Source organism: Pleurodeles waltl, chromosome 10, assembly GCF_031143425.1.
Source record: "Pleurodeles waltl isolate 20211129_DDA chromosome 10, aPleWal1.hap1.20221129, whole genome shotgun sequence".
NCBI classification, from domain to species: Eukaryota; Metazoa; Chordata; class Amphibia; order Caudata; family Salamandridae; genus Pleurodeles; species Pleurodeles waltl.
Window position 1 is genome coordinate 570637152 of NC_090449.1, and position 20628 is coordinate 570657779.

The 20628-nt window shown below is 43.0% G+C and overlaps 1 protein-coding gene across 1 annotated transcript in view; it reads left to right on the forward strand.

Moving 5' to 3' along the window:
- Positions 1 to 20628, forward strand: part of ZBTB47 (zinc finger and BTB domain containing 47) — a 253937-nt gene that overhangs the window by 146452 nt on the left and 86857 nt on the right. Inside the window, exon 2 of the mRNA XM_069211014.1 lies at positions 12659 to 14023. Coding sequence (XP_069067115.1) covers positions 12659 to 14023 — 1365 coding nt within the window. The remainder of the gene's footprint in view (positions 1 to 12658; positions 14024 to 20628) is intronic.

A 20628-nucleotide genomic window follows, 5' to 3' on the forward strand; every position in this document is an offset into this window, starting at 1 on the left:
AGCCACACACAATGGTGAGGTTAGGTGTGACTGGATGGGCCAGCACAGGAAGGGTGGGAGGGACAAGCTTGGCCCAGCCACACTACACTTGAATTGGCTGTGTGCTACATTCACACATAGGGCTGCATACACCTCTGTAGTTAGTCTGGACCCAGGGACAGGAAGGTAGGGCACCTGTACACTTCAAAAGCATGCCCGTAGAAGGTTCTCCCCACTTCAAAGGCACAACTGGGTATTCATACTGGACCTTGGACACCAACTCTTCAGCACACTTCTGGACCTGTGGACACTCAGCCAGGAAGAAGGCCTGCTGTGCTGCTTAAAGGACTGCTACTCCGCTGGACGACTGCTGAAGGAGTGCTGCCCTGCTTTGGTTACCTGCTGCCCTCTTGCCTGGGTGAGGAGGACTGGATCTGCACCACTTGAACCCAGAACCCTGAGTGACTCCAAGGGATAGTTGGCTGGCCTCCTGATCTGAAGCCTCAGTGACACAGCAAGCTTCCAACAACTTTGCACCTCCTCCTGGATTCTGCCATCTGTGAGTACACCCTGCCACCCCAGACCTGGACCCTTGGAAGTGGGCTCTGTAGATCCAGTGGAACCAACTCATCGCCTCTTCTCCGCAGCGCAATCCCAAGCTGAACCAACCTATTACCTTTGCTGCAAGGATTGGACCCATCGCAAAGACCCACATTGCTTCTTCAGCCTCATTGGAAGCGTCATTGTCCAATGCATTCTCCGCTCAGGGCCTCGCATCCCTCTTAAATGGCAGGCTTGAGGACAACACTTGGACTCCGCATCAGTCTCGCAGCTCCTCGGTACCGAAACATCGCCCCGACTGCATGCCGCATCCTTGATGCCAGACTTCGCATCGCAAGGCCCCATCAGTGAGACCCTCGACTACGACTAGGCCTTGGCACCACACCTTTGCCACATATCAGAATGACGCACTGCCTTGTCTGCATGACACATCTTCAACGTCAATCCTCACAATGCTCTGCAAGCAAGGACTTAAGGTAATCTGTTCAGCGGGCCTAACTGGGCCTCTGTAGCTGGCTTGCGCTCCATCCTAAATTTAGGACTTTGTCCTGGTCTGGCGCGACCACATGTCCAGAGTTGGTACTTTGTGCTTTTTGGTGCTATTTCAATAACATCTTTAAAATGTAATATCTTCCGTTCTACTGATTGGATTTTTGGCATGTTGATCTTGTTTTATTTATTTGAAGAAATGCCATTGGTCTTACATGGCGTGAGCACCTTTTTGTGTAGGGTATTCACTTTATTACTGTTTTAAGTGTTGCACAAATACTTCATGCATTGCCTCTAGGTTAGTCTGACAGCTCTATGCCAAGCTACAAGACGGCTGAACACAGGTTAGTTCAGGGTTTGCTTGTGCCTTACCTTGACAAGGATTGTGGTTGCTCCTCGACCAGGGCCCACACCTCAGTCAACCAACAAACCAATTTCTTACAGCTTTCAACTGTCTTTGTTTAGTAGCTGCTGCTGTGTGTGGCCTTCAGCCAAGTGATCAAAACATGGCAAATTTGCAACTCCGGAGCCGGATTTGTGAACCTGCATGCATATAGGGAAAAAATCCCTGGTCCAAAACAGTACATTTATTTTTCAAAATGCAGTTACAAATCCTCTGGATTTGAGAATCCACGAAGGATCCACAAATTACATGGCCAGACAGCTTTAAAATGTAACCAACTCAGGCCCAACCTGAGGACCATTTTAACACTATCTTTTCAACAACTACTGAATGAATTTACACCAAGCAAAAAAGCGCAATCCTTGAGTAAATGTCTAGCTAAATGCCAAATTTGGTGTAATTCTTTTCTACTCTTTTTTTTCTGTATCACAGTCCAAAGAATTCTACGGTATTTAAATTGGGAAACGATTCCTTTGGGTCCCCCCCTCTTTTTCTTGGCCCCTACTTCATGGATCTGTATGAAACTTACCATGAAGAACCCAAAGAGGATGGACTTTTGAAAAAAAGTTTTGTGCCGATTTGCCTAACGGACCTAACTAAGAAAATGTGCTGCTTTTAAACCACCAATAAAAAGGTACCAAAAAAATGGGCTGGTGGGTGTTTTAATAGCGAGTCAGTAGAGGTCTACATAAACGGTAGGATTGATACCTGATCGTATTCCTGAAAACCGAGCATGCATAGGTGCAGGTTTGAAGGGAAACTGACATGCTTCAACTCTAGCATCAAAAGGAATTCCAAATCTAGAGACACTGAAAAGTGGCAAAGGAAGAAAGTCCTGGAATGCCACTAGACACTGACTACGGCTCACAATTATAGACGAGAGCCCAAGTGTCACTTGAGCGATGCAATTTGGTTTATTGATAATTGTGAATGGCGTACTAAATGGAAGCTATGGAATGATTAAAGTTCACATCATTTTTATAGGGATTTGGGATGAATATTTTGCTAGTAAATATAGATGTACCCAGTACTTTGTGATGCAAACATTTAATTCGATTAAAGACACAGAAGCAAATATAATTCCTCATTTTTTAATTTTCTTTTGTTTTCCCAGTGCCACTTGCCACTGTGTCTAGGGCAGGCTTTCATTGACGTCGGTTGCTGGGGGCAGTAAACGCTGCAACCCCTGGCTTGCTCTATGAGAAACCCTGGCTCTACATTTACATTAGTCCTCAGAAGTGGCAAAATCAGTGCCAACAACAGAAAATTAACAGTGTCTTTTTTAGCTCTCTCTCTTTGATTTATCAATACATTTTTAGATGTGATATACACAGAACGCAATAAATAATGGCAGTCTTTGATGCAAATAATTTAGGGCCCCAGTTGTCTGAATTTTCTGTGCTATATACTCTTTTTCAAATGAACACATACGTTTTCATGTATTAAAAAGAGATACAAGTACTATACTCATTCTATATCATGTCAGCACCCTACGTAAAATATAGGTAGTGCCAAAAATAAATACTTGTATGTGTTGTCATATTAATTATGCAGTTAGCATTTATTTTTAGCTAGATCAGTTATTGTGATTTTATCAATGTCTAGGTCATGGATTTCATATTTCACATTTGGTATTACTAAAGCGTGTTAAACCAGAAGGCATCAAAGCGCTAGAAAACAGGAGAGACAGAACAAACTGTGCCAACCCAAGCAAATATCCCCTCTAGAGAAACAGGCCTTAAGCCAAGCTTTAAGTTGCTTGCAAAACTGTAGGTAAGAGTTAAAGCCCCTAATCTGATTGGGAAGGGAACTCCATAACCTGCTGCTGCAACTGTAAAATCCCGATCACCTCACCTGGCTTTCTGGCAGCGTGGGACTACGACCTTGAATCGGCCCGCAGATCTCAAGGGTATTCTCAGAATGTACCAATTCAGGGTGGACTGCAGATAGCGAGATCCATCTGAGTGAAGAGCTTTATACGTCAGGCAGAGCACTTTAAAGGACACTTGTTTCCCTATCCACAGCCAGTGTAGATGTTTCAGTCCCTCCCTAACCGAGGAATGTTTGGGTACTCCTAAAACCAGGTGTGCGGCCGCATTCTGAATGAGATGGAGCTTGTTTAACGAGAATTGATTGATGTTTAAATACAGGACATTACAGTAGTCCAATTTCAATGTAGTAGGAGCTTAGACCACCACTACCCTGATCTATTTCGGCAAGAAACACTGAACTTTCTTTAAGATCCTTACCCTCCAAAAACAAGAACTGACCATTCTATTACCTGTTATCAAACATCACACCCAGGTTTCCAGCAGCAGCTATTGGGCTAGTTAGAGTGCCACAGATATCTGGACATCAGCTTTCTGTCCAGCTAGAGCTATTTAATCCAAACACCATGATCTCGGTTTTCACCCTGTTCATTTTCAGTCAGTTCTCGCCCATCCATCCGCTGGCTTCCCTCGTGCAGACCCGAAACCTGTCTGCCACCTCTTCCCAGTCATCAGAGAGCAAGACAATGATCTGGGTGTCGTCCGCATAAGACGAAACGTGGAACCCAAACGAGTAAGCCAGTTTTGCCAAGTGGGTGACATACAGGTTAAGTAAGGTCAGGCTAAGGGAAGATCCTTGAGGAACTTCAGAGGAAGCTGAAATAGGGCCGCTCTGAAGTGACTACAACTCACTGTGATCGAGCTATAGCACAGAAAGGGCTCCAGCAATTTGGGGGTGACATCTCTCAGCATAGCCTGCTGTAGCCTTTGCACCATCAGTGATGGAGATATGTGTCAAAGGCCACTGATAGATCAACCTAACCCAGGTCAGCCACTCCTCTCTGATGCACATGCCTGCGGACTGAGTGCTGAGTCAGTGCTGTGGTTCTTCCTAATCCTGTTTTGTGAAGGGTCCAGGAGATATTGATCCAGGAGAAAATTGGCTAGTTCCAAGTTTATATACTTCTCAAATATCTTTGCAGGAGCAGGCTGCAAAGAGATTGGGTATAAATTCTTCAGGTTGCTGGAGTCCCCATCAGGTTTCTTTTTCAGAGGGATGACAACTGCCTCCTTCAAGCCCTGGGTGTACACCTCGGTCTCCAGGACCTCAGCAAAGATCTTCTCCAAAGCCTCAGCCATAAGGTCTGGAATCAAGTGCCGTACCCTCGGCAGGCAAGGGTCATATGGGGAACCAGAGGTGATCCCAGCTAAAAGGGTCTTGATCTTGTCTGCAGGCAGTGGGGAGAATCTGGCAAGACCATTGGGGGTAGGTGATTCTGAGGCTATCCTTTCTTCCCCTTCACCTAACTGAGTTCCAGAGTAGACAGACCCGTCAGTAAGAGCTGAAAAATCTGCATGAATCTTCAATATATGTTTCTTTAAAGAACTCATCTATCTTACCACAAACAATTGCGAGTTCTCAACTTCCTGAATCATGGGAACAACAAGGGTGCGTACTGTGTTGAACAGTTCCTTATGGACATTAATGGCTGACTTAATCTTCTTGGAGAAGAATCCTACTTTGGCTTCTTTAATTACTTTTTTATATTTCAGAATCAATAGCCTAAGTTTGGTTTTCTCTCCCACCTCTGGGGCCAGTTTCCATTCCTGCTCCTGCTGCCTGCACTGCCTTTGGAGCTCCTTGAGCTCCTTTGTAAACTAGGGCATATTAAGTAATAAAGTGGCTTGATACGTTGTGCATAGTCAGGAATGTAAGTTCTGCCAAAGTTAAAGAAACCAAGTAGAGACTGTAGTTTCTTGATTGCATTTGGTTTTTGGAGTTTAGCACATTTCTCTAAAAAGTGCAGGGCCAGGCTCTTGCCCTCATTTGATAGCTCATATCCCAGGAATAATACGCTGAAAAAAGGCTATTTTAGTTTCCTTAAAATTAAATTTGTAACCAAGGGCTGCGAATCCTAAAACGATCTATTCGACCTTGGCAAGATGAATGTTGAGGTTGTTATCTGTGAGATAGGTGTCATCCACGCAGGACAACGCCTCAGGATCAATATCCAGCATTATTGATGTTACACGGGCTAAGAACAGCCCTGGGCTGTTCTTGTAGGCTTGGGGAAAACGGCAGAAACGTTTTTGTGAGTCAAATGAGAATGCACTCAGGTCCCGACTTTCGTGTGTTAAGTATTGGCAGAAAAAAAACATTGGAAATATCCAAGGTTGTTTTGTATTTTTTGCGCTCTATGTTCTTCATAAGTGTTGTGCTATGTGCATTTTGTATAACGTAAGTGTGAGTATGACTGTTTAAGTCTCTGTAATCTAAGACTATTCTGTATGACTGGTCAGGTTTTGCAGTGGGGAATAACAGAATATTTATTGCAGAGACACAGGGCTCAATTACTCCCTGGTACTCGAGCTGAGTGAGGATCTCCCTCGCTGGAGCTTTAGCTTTGTGTTCAACTGGATATCGTGACTGAGGCTGGGGTGTAGACCTAATAGGTATTGCATGAAAATGAGAATCCTTGTCCCAACCTACATGATTGCTGTATAACGCAGGTGCCTGCGCTAAAGCCCAGTTGACAGCGTAGGGTTGTTTTACTGCTTCTGGAACAAGATCAGAGAAAGAAGACAAAATTACATCTTCCCCATGTGGGAGCTTACGGACGTGATCAGGTGGCCAGTACCTCTCGGCTGCGGGATATCACAACTAAGTTCATACCAGAATATCACACTAATGATGCACTCTATGTCTCCCTCAATTTGTATATTTAAATCATAAAACTACTGTCTGGTGGGAGAACGCGCCGTCCGCAGTCTCGACTGCAATAAAGTTGCTAGTTGCTGTCTCATCCAGATGATCTTTCAGACTCTGGCGCCATATCATGACTTCCGCCGCTCTGTCTAGCAGTGTCACTGCCCACGTCTTGTTCTTCAGCAATGTTCTCAAGTGTACTGCCTTTTTTAATTAACAGTGCTGCCACCTTTTTCTGTTTAAACTGTGACTTTTGTTGTGGGGACTTATCTTCTTTTTTGTCTGAAGTCTTTCTTCTGTTTCACGTAGTCAGGACACCGCTTTCACCGGCTCACTCTCTCGCCACGTCTATCCGGTGCATCCTGAAAGGAACGAGAGGGACGTGAATCAGTATATCTGTCAGGAACTTTTATATTTTCTATATTTCTGAGATTATATCTTCCGTTGGAGTTCTCCGGTGTGGAGAATCTGCTCTCTGACTTGGTCTGTCTTTAATTTTTTTTGTCTATCCCTTTGTATTTCGAGCTTTTTCGGCTTGACCTCCAAACTATCCCATCCTATACTAGTGTAGGTGTCAGAAATTATTTTCAGTAGCTGTTTCCCCTATTCCAGGTGTGGAATCTCTCGGAGGCGCTGGCATATAGCCAGTGCTACAGTTTCCCCTGAGTAAGATTGAGGAGACTGCGTTGAAGTTACGCATTAATTTCATCCCCAAATCTAGGGCTGGTGCAGCCGTGCTCATTCTGAATTTGTTTTAACACTTCTGGTAAATTGGCAAGTCTTGGGGTACCATGTGTGGTTGTATAAATTGCAACAAAGACTGTACCCCCATGTGGCACAGCCATCCACTGAGGGAACCATCCCGAAGGGCAAGCACATTGTAAGAATTCTATGTTTTTCCTGTGGTCCCGCATGGGGAAACACAGCTTCCAGCTGATTTGTTTTCTGGGCTATCGAGAGCAAGATTTTCTCCTGGTCTGTGGATACTTTGCCCATGATAGAATGTACTGTTTGTGGATTAATCCCAGTAGTAGCCAGTTGGTATCCACTGGTGTGGTGTTCAGAGTTCACATTACGAATTGAACAAGTCATCTGTATAGTGTTACTAGCTCACTGTATAGATTGCACAGATCAGCTGCCTGCATGTTTTGTATACCTGGGTGAGGTGTGTATGTGGCAAACATAGGCCACATTGGTCCTTCATTACCTGAGGTACCTAATCTCATGGGTTGTATTACGTGTGGTAGGGTGCCATTAAACCAGTTCTGATGTTCTTGATACGTAATCGGAATTTCAAGATACTGGCATGCTTAGTACCGTTGAGGTACGTTTGCAATTCTGGATGTGTGGAATGTGAATGATCTTTGGTCCAATAGTAGAATGTTTCCGTTTGATAAGCTTCACTAGCTTCTACTATGAATGTAACATCCCCACCCTCATCTGTTAAGCCATGCGCTACTAGGTGTAGTGTGAATGCCTGTCTAGCATTCTCAGGAATGTCTATGGCGTTAGCCATATTGTGAAATGGGCAAACAGATGGAACACCAAGTGGGAATAAAGTCCTTTTAATAGTTCAAACTCGAACAGCCTAATTAGGTGCTTCCTGTTCAGCTGAAGAAGATCTTCCCCAAGACCACGGATGTCTCTGTATAACGGTACTTAGGGTACCTTTTGTATGTGAGACAGTGATAGTCAGAGTATCAGTAAATTAGTGCCTAAACACCATTGTTGGTGGCGCCATGTTGTAGGTTGACTATTGCTGTAGGCAAGACAGCTGGTTTAAGGATGACAGCACTTATGTTTGTAGGTGACTAGGTCAGTTCTACAACAAGTCGCAATAGTCATCCAAACCCTCCCGGCTGACAAGCAGTATCTCCCAAAAAACCCAAACGCAAAAGTGATTTGTGGCAGCCTTTACGCATGGACTCAAGAGTGTGACATCTCGGGGAGGTAGTGGTTAAGCGGAGATTACCGCTTTCTCACATAAACATGTCTCAATCAGATATAGACAATCAAAGAGATGCAGTAGAGTTTTCAATAGGTTCTATCAACAAGACTACAATCTACGATAAATTGCATGGGCTGCAATGATTAGGATAATGAATAATGCAAGGAACAGAATGGTCAAAACAAGAGTCGTGAATACAAAGACCCCCACCATCTTGCAATAACATGAAATGTAAAGCAAGTGTGGTGTAGACCCTAATACCCTAGCATGATGAACCTAATCTCTACCCTAAAGAGAGCTAGGTGTGTTAAACCTAATTTGCCAGTACCATGTCCATGAGAAGAGCCCCTCCCAACCCTTGTTATCTTTGAACGAGGTCTCTAGATCAGACTCCGTGGGGACACGGAGACTGGGTCAGCATCAAGGCGACGTGTAGCATAGATAACTTTGATGGCATTTAATAGGAAACCCTCTGATTATCTTGTCTGTGTGAGATGTATTTATACAGATCTGGTAGGACCCCTGATGCACGTATGTTCCTAAACAATAGATAAGAAAGCATGCCTTGGGTGGAAATTATATCAACAATTCCCTGAAAAGGTACATTATGTTACTGCCACACGTAAGTGGGAAAGTACATAATGTGACAACCTACATATCTCAATTATCTTTGACGTTGACAGTTACTCCTTTACAGAATGGCACTGATAATGTGAAACTAAAACATCTTCCTCAATATAACCATGGCAGCCATCTTGGAAGAATTAATTCAGTAAATGTGCTAAAACAGAGCGCGCTAAGTAGGTTAAAAGGCACTGGGTGACGGGGCACAGGCTTGGAAGACAGAAGGCTAAGCTTACTCCTGATTCACATTAAAACTAAATAGGATCCACTACAGACGCTGTTTGTTTCTTCCTGTCCTTTGACCTTAAACTCCTCACTGGGGCCACCTCTTCTACAGCTGCCATGATCGAGCTATTAGAATTCTCGGCTGGTGAGGCTCGGCCGATCAAGCGCATCTCCATAAATGTATCCAGGGCACATGCAAACTCCCCCGCTTCAATTCCCCCCCCCCCCCTTCTAACGCACTTGATGGTACTCTGCCTGTGTTCCATCACTCCAACCTCCTGTACCTTAAATGAAACCAGACTATGATTGGTCCAGTCTAACTGCAGGCAACCAGTAGTGATAAAACTCTCTTGACTGGAGAAGATCCCATCTAATATGTGTCCAGCTTTGAGTCGCAGATTTAACACCTTGGGTCAAGCCAAAGCTAGTCATAAAATCCAAGAAAGTTCTAGAATCCTGGTCCAGCTCATCATTTAAGTGTAAGTTAAAATCCCCCAGGATAATGAAGTTATTTCAAGAAATTAAGGGTTCTATCACTCTGTGCCAGTTAGAAGTAAATTGCTTTTTGGGCCCAGGTGGACGATAAACCAGAATCCTTTCCAACTTAATTACGTTTTTAGTTTTAATATTGAAAGGTCCTCCTTCACAGCATTCAATACCAGTGTTGATAGACTGTGGTTTACAACTCAGGCCTTCTCCAAAAATCATGGCTAGCCCCCCCTCCCACCCAGTTCTATTCAATCTTACACCCCCATATCCTGATGGGGTGGCCATTGCAAAGTCAGGGCCGGAATCCTTTTTTGCCCAGGTCTCCGTCAAAATGCAGTCCAACTTAGCTGTCTCTATCAGCTTGCAGATTTCTAGACTGTGTTTAATTAGGGACTGGGCACTCACCAACCCACAACAAAGATTTTCTTTAGGACCTGAGGCCTTTCCAACATGCCCTTCCCGAGTACTCTTTCAAGGGCCTGAATTTGGGCTGCATTATCCCACCTTTGGGACCAGCCAATGTCCAGAAGCAACAAACACAGTGCCACAGTTCCTCTCACCTTAGATCTAATACCCTCGCTCCCTTACATCTCACCTTAGGTGCAAGAACCAGAAGATCTTGCCTGGAGTAGCATAGGCGGTACTCCCTTATGTGACTTAACTTCCTGGGAAGATTCCAGGCCAAAAGTGATATGATGTCACTTCCTATGGTGTCCTTGAGGTCAAAGTGTGTTTGGCGTCTATTCTGCTACTACTGGCATTTAGGTTAATGGCGGTTTATTTTTCTGGTTTTAATTTTTCGTTCAACTTAGTCTACTTGCATCTTCAAGAAAAGTGCATTTCCTGTCGGCAGGCAAGGGATTAGCATATCTTTTGATTTGCAGCCACATTAATTCTTCAAGACCCTCATTAAAAAGGGACTAATAGGTAAATGCAAACATTATACCACATTTTATTGTCAGTCTGCGCCAACTCATGTTTGGCACGGTGGTACCCAGGGAAAAGTAACATTTTAGGTCTCATCTGACCAACAGCACAATCTGTTTGATTGCAAAATAACTTTTATAGGCCTACCAAAAACACACAGTGGACTTAAATCCCACCCAATAATTGCCGTAGGTTGGCTTTATGATCGCTCTCCTTTGCATGCTTCTAATTTGATTGCTTGCCTTCCTCTTATTGTGCTTGTCCCTCCCCTGGAATATAGGCTCTTTACCATCCTTTTTACGGAACGTTTGTTTTCTTTTTACTTGTGTCCACCAGCTCTCTTCCTTATATGGTTCTCTCCTACCAAATACCTGATTCTGTGCTCTGTGGTACTCTGTCCCTTGTGTTCTGCTGTCTCTACTCGCACTTATTTGCTTATCTCCACCAAACTCGGCTACACCCGTGGCCTGCGTTTCTTTCTCCCTTGTGTGCGTCTACTCTCTTCAAGCCCTAACACTCTCTGTGTTGCTCTGCCTTAGCTCAATATTGTTATCATTATTATTGTTTTTATTATTAGCCCGTTATTGCCTGCATCCCTCCAGCTATTCTCGTTTATTTTTCAACCCTTCATCTTCCCCTGCCAATCTCCTCACATCATCTGTCAACTGCTAAGAAGAAGGGCAGCGATTGACCACTGGCCCAACACATCAGTACCCAGCAGCCACTGGCACGAGTTAAACCACCACGGTAGTGGCAGCCAGCACCTGCTCCATTTGCCCCATATAGGCGATACATACAGGGGAACACTTCCTCCCGCTGCCTTCGGGTTTTATAAAGTGTGAACAGTGCAAAAGCGCACAAAGTTAGCAAATACAATCAATTTGGGCAATCCATATGGCACACAGTCTATTTTTGAGAGGATGAAGGATGCCAAGTAAAATGGAATGTCTGTAACATGCACTTTCGCAACAGTATGGACAATAATCTGCAGGGTGCTTGACATAAAGAGCCGCTATCTAGTTCGTTATGGAGAAAATTGGCACCCCAACTCCTTTCTCCGTGTACCAAAGTGCTTGTTGAGTTCTGAACACTGTCCTGCACTGGATATTGGGTCTAATTCAAGGTAGCAGAAGTAGGCTGTAACGACATTTCTGCGTGCAGATTTGAAGACCATACGACACTATCTGATGAATCAAGATCCACAACTGATGCAAATCATCAAATCAGTACATTTAAATAACATGAAGCACATTAGGCTCCACAAGGAAAACGGAGAGGGCCTGATTCACACAGGTAAACGTAAACTTTTGTGTAAGCTTAAGACTCTTTACTATTCACAAAAGTATTTTACTGGTAGTATCTTTATGACTGCTGCATCTCCGCATCTACACACGTAGGACATGCAGTCATGCTTTAATTAATTAAAAAAAATTAATAAAAGAAGGGCTGCTTGCTCATACCCAGTTTCCAATCATACTCATCTCTGAGAAAATATGTTCGGTGACTGGAGATAGCACCTACATAGATTAAAGGCCTTCAACCTAGATATAATTAACGTTTGTAGTGGGAGGATGCTTCAGCTATATGCACTTTAAAAGTTATCTTAAATGCTGCCTTTTGCAAAGATCATCATTGCTCATAAATTTATACAGTGCCCCTGTTTTGCTGGTATTTGTTCTAACCAAGTGGAAATGTCTGTTGTTCTCATGTCATTGTTTAATGTCCCACAGTATTTTTTTTTAAAAAAAAGCTAAGAGATCATATGTTTTTCTTAGGAACCCATCCTCCGCTGTGGTAGGATACCAAGCCTGCCTAGTCGTGATTCCATATCATGCCTATTTCTTCCACACCTGAACTTACTGCCTGTTTATATCTCCCTATGAGGTTATGTTCAGCACTGCTTTCTTCCTATAGCACTGTTTTTCTATCTTTCTCTTCCACAATCTTTCTCGCTTTTCTACCTTTTTCAGGATCGAAGAGTGTTGATGAGTAAGTCCCAGTCATCAAAAATGAGTGCAGATGTTCATCGCCTAAAATCACAGGCAAAAATAACCCTTTGTGTATGTTTTTGGGTATATTGAGACTCTCAATTGCATAGGTTAAGCATCCCGTAAATGGTTGAGTTTGTTCCTATAAAGATGTGTGCAGAATGTTGTCTGTGTTGCTTGATCATTCATAGTGGGGCATTGAGAAGACATTGCTTTAAAAGTTGAAGTATATATCTGACTCGCTCTTTAAAACATATGAATTATTCTTCGGAAAGTATTTTTAAGGACTGTAAAATAATTTCTCATATGTTATCTTTCTTTTCTCAACAGCTGATAGTTAAAAAGACAACTGACTTCCCTTCCACGGAGTACTCTCTAGTGGAGGATGTTGCCCTCCATTTCACATGTTTAATGGACAGACTGAATGAGCAACGCCTATTTCAGCTGGATCTGTGTGACGTAGACATTGTCCTGGTCCAGCAGAAGAGCAGCTTTCCTGCACATAAAGGGATCCTGGCAGCCTACAGCCAGTTTTTCCACTCCCTCTTCACCCAGAATAAGCAGCTCCAGCGAGTGGAGCTCTCGCTGGACACCTTGACATCCCAAGGTCTTCAACAGATACTTAATTTTATCTACACATCCAAGCTTCTAGTCAATGCCTGCAACGTTCATGATGTACTAAATGCAGCTGCAGTCTTGCAGATGAATGACATTGCAGCCTCTTGCCAAGAGCTGATCAACAGTAGATCGCTGAACCTGATCATGGCCAGTGAAATGGCCACACAAGACAATCGCAACACTACGCTAGCCACACAGTACTACTGTGATATTAAGCAGGAGTTAGATTCCCCAATCACAAAGATCTTTGCACGGGAAGGGACAGACCCTTTTTCTGTGCGCGTAGAAGGAAGTGCTCCCACCAAACAGCACCTCTCAAATGCTCCAACAAAACAGTATTTCAAAGAGGAGACATCTGCTGCACCAACAATGTGTAAGGTTGAAGGCCCCTATTCAGTTGACTCAGACATTCAAGCAGCTTATGATCGTGAACAGATCATTGTGGAGGTGAATCTTAACAATCAGACTTTAAATGTTTCCAAAGGCGCTGAAGGAATGGCTTCGTCGGGTGAATCAGCCTCCCTGATGGGTCATAGCGATGGCCCAAAAAATTCACAAGAAGATAGAGAGGATGGAAAGGGTGAAAACGAAAAAGGGGAGGAGGAAGAAGATGAAGATGCTGATGGCAGAGAGGATGGTGATGAGCAGAGTGAGGAGGAAGAGCTTGAAGAATCCAGTGAAGAAGAGGAGGATGATGAAGACTATGAAGAAGAAGAGGAAGGCGACATGGCAGAAGCTAGAAATGAGAATAATGGAGATGGAATGAGGGGGACACGTTCTTCACGGATGACAATAGCCGCCGTTTCCACCAGGCACCGGGAGGATGAAAAATCACAAGACGTTCAACAAGACAGGAAGCAGGAGCATGATGGATTTTCTCAGAAAGTGAAGCTAGAGGAGAAACAGAATTATCCTTGTAAAAAATGCCCTAGAGTGTTCAATAATAGATGGTATTTGGAAAAGCATATGAACGTTACTCATAGCAGAATGCAGATCTGCGATAAGTGTGGCAAAAGATTTCTTCTGGAAAGTGAATTGCTGCTGCATCATCAGACAGACTGTGAAAAGAATATACAGGTGAGACACTTTTTTACCAACTTTCTAGTGTGTAAAGGTTTTGAGTGGGGAAAATCCCCTTGATGATTTCAACAAGAATAATAACCTATTTCCCATATGGCACTTCATACCTCACTTATGCCAGTTGTATGTGCTGTAAATAATAGGTGTTATTATTATTAGCTAATGTAAGGGAACTGAATTTATCTACTTCAGAAGAATCGAAGGCAGAGTTGACTTTGCCCAGGTTCACACTTGTAAAGTTCAGATGTCACCAGAAAATGTCTCGTCCCCACTATAGAAGCTGTACGAAGCAGAGAGGTATTCTCTCACTGACTATGTATATTTTCAGAGGCAGGTATATCTGACTCTTGGAAGTTTTTAGAGGGCATATTTGAGAGACTGCCCCATGGAAATTTGATTTAAGAAATGAATCAATTACATCACTATTTTGTGGAACTAATCCCATTAGTCTGAAAACAAGTAAACAGGTAAGAACATTCTCATTGGCCATGTTGTTTTCATAGTGCAGTAAAAGAAGAAAGTAGTACATAATATGTTTTTGAAAAATTGGACAGGAGACTTAAAAAGTGTTTGAAAAGGTTTTGAGCTTTAATATCAGATGTTAATCCATTCCTAAAAGTAAGACCTATAAAGAGATCCTTATAGTGTTATGCTTTGCAGGCATTCTCAAACTTTTCATTGCCTTGTGTAGTTCCCTATAGCATCAGTAGTTAGTGCCATGTACCCCTTCTTCCATCTGTAACATTTATAACTTGATTATGTTTTGGCTGTCCTGTTTTCAATGTTAATTTGTTGTGGAGTCCAGTGGTGTTTCTCAGTGTTTTATAAACCTTTTGAAATCAGTTCTTATTTTGCTGCCTACCCCTCAAAATAGTGCTTTACCAGTGTTTTCAAAACGTGTTTATTTGCAGTGATTGTTATGCATCACATATTTAATATAAAAGAAAAATAATGCAGGGTGTGTACTTTCTTTCCATTAGCAGTAGGTGCAATGGACTTATGTTAGACCAGAGGTCTACAACATTTTCACTTACAAGAACTACTTTTGTTCAATGGAATTCATCTCGAGCTACTAATATTATTAGTATTATGCACACCAGACAAAATTACATTACTGGCCACCCTATTAAAGATTATCATCCATGATCACTTCAGTGCAGGACTGCCCACAGTAATGTGAATAATGCTTAGTCAATTTGGAATGCTTCTACAAGGGTAATACAAAACAATCACTTCAGCAGTGCCTCGTGGCACCAAGGTTGTAGTATTACTTATAAGTCTTCCAATGCTGCATGATTTATTAGTCAAATATCAGCTGTAGATATATTTTGGAAATGATGGGTTCTGAAAACACACAGATTTTCATATCAAATACATACCTTTCAATGTTGGTATATGTTAGAAATGGGGGCTTTGGTTGGCAGTCCGGTTACCCCAATCTAAGCAAGGACCATCAGTCTAGTCAGGGTAAAGGAGAATCACCCTCAGTTAACCCCCCTCACCCCCTTGGTAGCTTGGCACGAGCAGGCAGGATAAACTTCAGAAGCAAGGTGTAAAGTATTTGTACCAACACACATAGTAACTCAGTGAAAACACTACAAAATGACACAACACAGGTTTATAAAAATAGGTAATATGTATTTAAACAAAACAAGACCAAAATAACAAAAATCCAACATACATAAGTCAATATATGAATTTTGAAAGAATAAGAGTCGTAATCCTTAGAAAAAAGTGAGAACGTTGTTAGCGCACAAAAGTACCTGGGTAGCGACAAAATAACACTGCACGGTCGAGTATGGGTCGGAAAAGGCCAGCGATGCATCGATTTCTCACTCGCAAGTGAGACCGTGCGCCGTTCCTCCTCCGGTCGGGTCGGCATGCGTCATTTCTTCTCTACCGCAGGAAAGCAATGCATCAATCCAGACGGGCACCTCAGGTCCGGCCAGGGTTTGCAGTGGTTTTCCGTGCCCAGCAATCTGGTCACATGGTATCAGAAAACTGCGCTGCTTGGGGTTTGAGTCGTTATCAGCCTCTGTTAGCAGGTGTTGCCTGTCGTTTCTCTAGCCACGTTGCGTCGATCTTCCAGCCGTGATCCAGATGGAGCGTTGATTTCATCCGCTGAGCCGGCGGCGTGTCGTTTATCAGCCGCGTCACGGAAGGTGCGTCAAAAATTTCCCCGCATGGTGGTCTGTGCGTGGATTTTCAGTCTTTGTCTTCCAGCTTCACCTTTCAAGGGGCCCAAGAACTGGATAGGGCACCGCTTGCTTGGGCAGGAGGCTCAGCAGAGATTCCAGGTGCTGGCAGGAGAAGTCTTTGATGGATCTGAGACTTCAACAACTGGAGGCAAGCTCAGTTCAAGCCTTTGGAGATTCGTCTTCAAGCAGGAATGCACAGCAAAGTCCAGTCTTTGCCCTCTTTCACAGGCAGAAGCAGCAACTGCAGGATAGCCCAACAAAGCACAGTCACACGCCGGGCAGCACTTCTCTTCAGCTCTTCTCCTTGGCAGAGGTTCCTCTTGAATCCAGAAGTGACCTAATTTTCAGGGGTTTTGGGCCCTCTTCTTATACTCCTTTCTGCCTTTGAAGTAGGCAAACTTCAAAGAAAAGTCTCTGTTGTTTGTAAGATCCTGCCTTGCCCAGGCCAGGCCCCAGACACACCCCAGGGGGTTGGAGATTGCATTGTGTGAGTGACCACTCCTCCCCTCCTCTCTAGCACAGATGGCTCACCAGGATATGCAGGCTACACCCCAGCTCCCTTTGTGTCACTGTCTAGAGAATAGGCGCAAACAGCCCAACTGTCAAACCGACCCAGACAGGGAATCCACAAACAAGCATAGTCACAGAATGTTTTAAGCAAGAAAATGCCTACTTTCTAAAAGTGGCATTTTCAAACACATAATCTAAAATTCAACTTCACTAAAAGATGTATTTTTAAATTGTGAGTTCAGAGACCTCAAACTCCATATCTTTATCTGCTCCCAAAGGGAATCTCTGCTTTAATAATATTTAAAGACAGCCACCATGTTAACCTGTGAGAGAGATAGTCCTTGCAACAGTGAAAACCGAATTTGGCAGTATTTCACTGTCAGGACATGTAAAACACATAAGTACATGTCCCACCTTTAACATACACTGCACCCTGCTCATGGGGCTAACTAGTGCCTACCTTAGGGGTGCCTTACATGTATAAAAAGGGAAGGTTTAGGCCTGGCAAGTGGGTACACTTGTCAAGCAGAATTAGCAGTTTAAAACTGCACTCACAGACACTGCAGTGGCAGGTCTGAGCCATGTTTCCAGGGCTACTAATGTGGGTGGCACAACCAGTGCTGCAGGTCCACTAGTAGCATTTGATTTACAGGCCCTGGGCACCTCTAGGGCACTGTACTAGGGACTTACTAGTAAATTAAATATGCCAATTATGGAAAGCCAATTACACATACATTTTACATATGAGCACCTGCACTTTAGCACTGGACAGCAGTAGTAAAGTGCCCAGAGGATCAAAAACAGCAAAAACAGAGTCCAGCAAACATCAACAACCTGGGAAACAGAGGCAAAAAAGTTAGGGGATACCACACCAGGGATGCCAAGTCTAACAGTATACATATATTAATTAAGCCAAATAAAAGCTTCTAATTTGGTAGCTTGGGCTACTTACAGGTATCTGGAATGCTACCAGTAGCTCACGAGCTACTCATTTGAGAAGCCTATTAGACTATGCTACGCATAGAAAGTATGTGTAATGTATTCTGACTCAGTCTCCCATCACATTACCCTCTCTCACATCACATTACCTCTTACACTCCCTCTATTGGGGCTCTGTCTGGTGTACAGGGCTATTAATGGTTTAAAAAAGTTAGAGTGCTGGTTCCAAATGTTTTAATATACAAATTCTTGAACACAGTTGAGGGTCATTCAGTTACTCATTACTGAATATTATGGCATTGTAGGGGTGGTCAACCCAGCAAATGTAGTATCTTGTGTAGCCTTTAACTTTTTGAATTACACCAGATTGATTTGTAGCCCTGTATTCTAATGCACTGGAAATCTGATGCTTTAAGCAGCTCACCACTGCTTTTTTGTGCTCCTTACCTGACAACATGAAGGTGGTGCTGTTATTGTGTGGTCATTCATAGTTGCCAAGTGTCCCTATGGTAGATGTCTCCCTTTAAGTCAGCCTTGACCTTTTAACAGACATCACATTGTATTCTGGGTCTTGGACCTTTGCTGTTAACATTTTAAGCAAGAGCACAAAAACCTCAACTGTATTTTGCAGTTGGGTAAAGGTGAGGATTAGCTGAAGGTATCACACTTGACAATGGGTCACATTACAGCTATGAATTTTGTAGGTATGTGGAAAGTCTTGTGTCGCACTATTACCAATAGCACATGTACCTGGTGACAGTGCTCTTCTCAGAGGTACCTGCCACTACAACTTGCATTGAATGTTTAATGTCTGGGGTGTTTGGTAGTTGGCCTGTTATCAATACTGATATGTTAGAAAAGGGGGTCGCTGTATCAAAAGCTTATACCCCTTCTGTGGCTGTGTGTAAATGTGACAGTTCTTATTGTCCATAATGCTTATGCAGCAGCGATTTCACCAATCAGTGAAAGAATTAAACACTGCCAAAAGAACAAATATGATTTTAATATTCGCAGATTCTCCACAGTGTATAAAATAACTAGATCTGACCTAAACCATGCTTGTAAACCATGCACCTTTAATCAAGCACCCAAAACTAGTAAAACAAAAAAAGGAAGCCACACTATCTTAGTGCCATTCCTAAACAACAAAAGTCAAGAAGATAAATCTTAGACCAATCTTTCTTGCTGCTACCTTCTAAAACAAAGTTACACTGTGCTGGCCTCTTCAGGAAGAAATTAAAATTACTAATTCTCTCTCACTTCTGTTTCTTTGAATTACATTTTTTTTATGGTTATGCACTTGTTTATCAATGTTTAAATGTTTACACTGATGAGGGCTGTTTCTTTTTGGTGGGGTTTATCAGTTATTATAAGTTTAAACCTAAAACGGGAAAGCCTAATTATGTCTTATAATTGATTACTGTGCCATTTTACTCCCTTCCTCATGCAAATCCCTCAAAGGCTTCTCCTGAGCTTGCCGCAAACTGCCGCTGACCCCATGACTGCTGACTGCCCCACAGGTTTGTGCTGACTAGGCTGCAGGCTTCTGCTGAACCCTTCAAAGACTTCTGCTGACTCAGACACAGGTTTATCCTGACTCCATTAAAGGTTTCAACTGGCCCTTTTACAGTCTTCTGCTGACCCTACTATGGCTGAAAATATGGATTTATGAATTTCCAGTGAGTCTCTTGAGAACAATTTTATTGAATGGATTTCTGTTATGAGGCCAATTGTACATTATCTAGATTGATGCCGTAACTGACAATAATCAGATGGTGTGTTGCTTTGATTACTATTCATAATCTTCATCATTCTCCTTTTCTACTTTAGTTTGTTGCCTGCTTTTTTCCACTTTTGGATGGCTCCTGAGAGCTTTACCTACAGATAGGGGTCAACATCTGAGGCAATATGTGATGTCGAAGGTGTACAATATAAAAGTGCATATTTCATTCATGTTACTTAGTTTAAATCCTGCATCTCCCATTTTGCCCCCGTATCACCCATGTCTCTAGAGCTCTTAAAATGTAATGTGTGGCTCACAGACATATGAACTATGAAAATTCCCAAGAGAAACCGGGTTTCCTGATAAGTTATTGTCCTGGTATTTGCCTCCTTCAGCATTCCAGCCATGTATTTGGGCATTCAGGCAGCAATGCTCCTGGCTGCCACCTGTCGTACACTGATATTGTGATGGGTTCTGGTGAGGGTGTTACCCTAACATTGCGCACTTCTGAAGGTTATATTCAGCTTCATGTCATGTCTTTATTTGGCTAGCCCTGACCCGACAGACAACATTTTGAAACTAGTCAGCCCGAAGGACTACACTTTCACACCCATGTCATAGAAGCTCTGCCATGTTGTCCTAGACTTTGAGAAGGCAATTTCCACAACTGCTTCCCCGTCTTCACTGGAGAATAGCTACCAATTGCCCCAAATGACAATTGATCACTTTTGGCCATGAGAGGCTCAGGTGCGAAGTGGCTTTTCATCCAGCTTGCCTTTGTTTGGCGCAATATGAAGTTAATAAAAATGTCTACAACCCTAATATGAAGTTTGATGCTGAGATCCCGAAAACCTGTATGCCAACCCCATCCTGTCTGGTGGTACAACAGTTTAACCCGGTATTGCATAGATAATGCAAAAGGAGATCACAGCTCTGGCACCAAACACAATGAAAATTGGGCTCATTACCCAACCTTAGCACAAGGTGGATCAGGCTCTCTGTCCACCTTCCAGCAGACGTGAATGGATTAGCAAGAAGGAGAATGATGATTCTGGGACTTCACTTGTGATGTGACTTTGCAAAAAAGGAACATGAGCAGACATGGCTTTTTCACTTTCTTTTTGTCTCGACTCTAGAGTGAAAACTGGAACAAGGCAGGATAGAATTATTGTGGAGCAAATGTTTACAAGTTGTACATTGCATAGATGATTTATTTATACTTTGTAGCACAC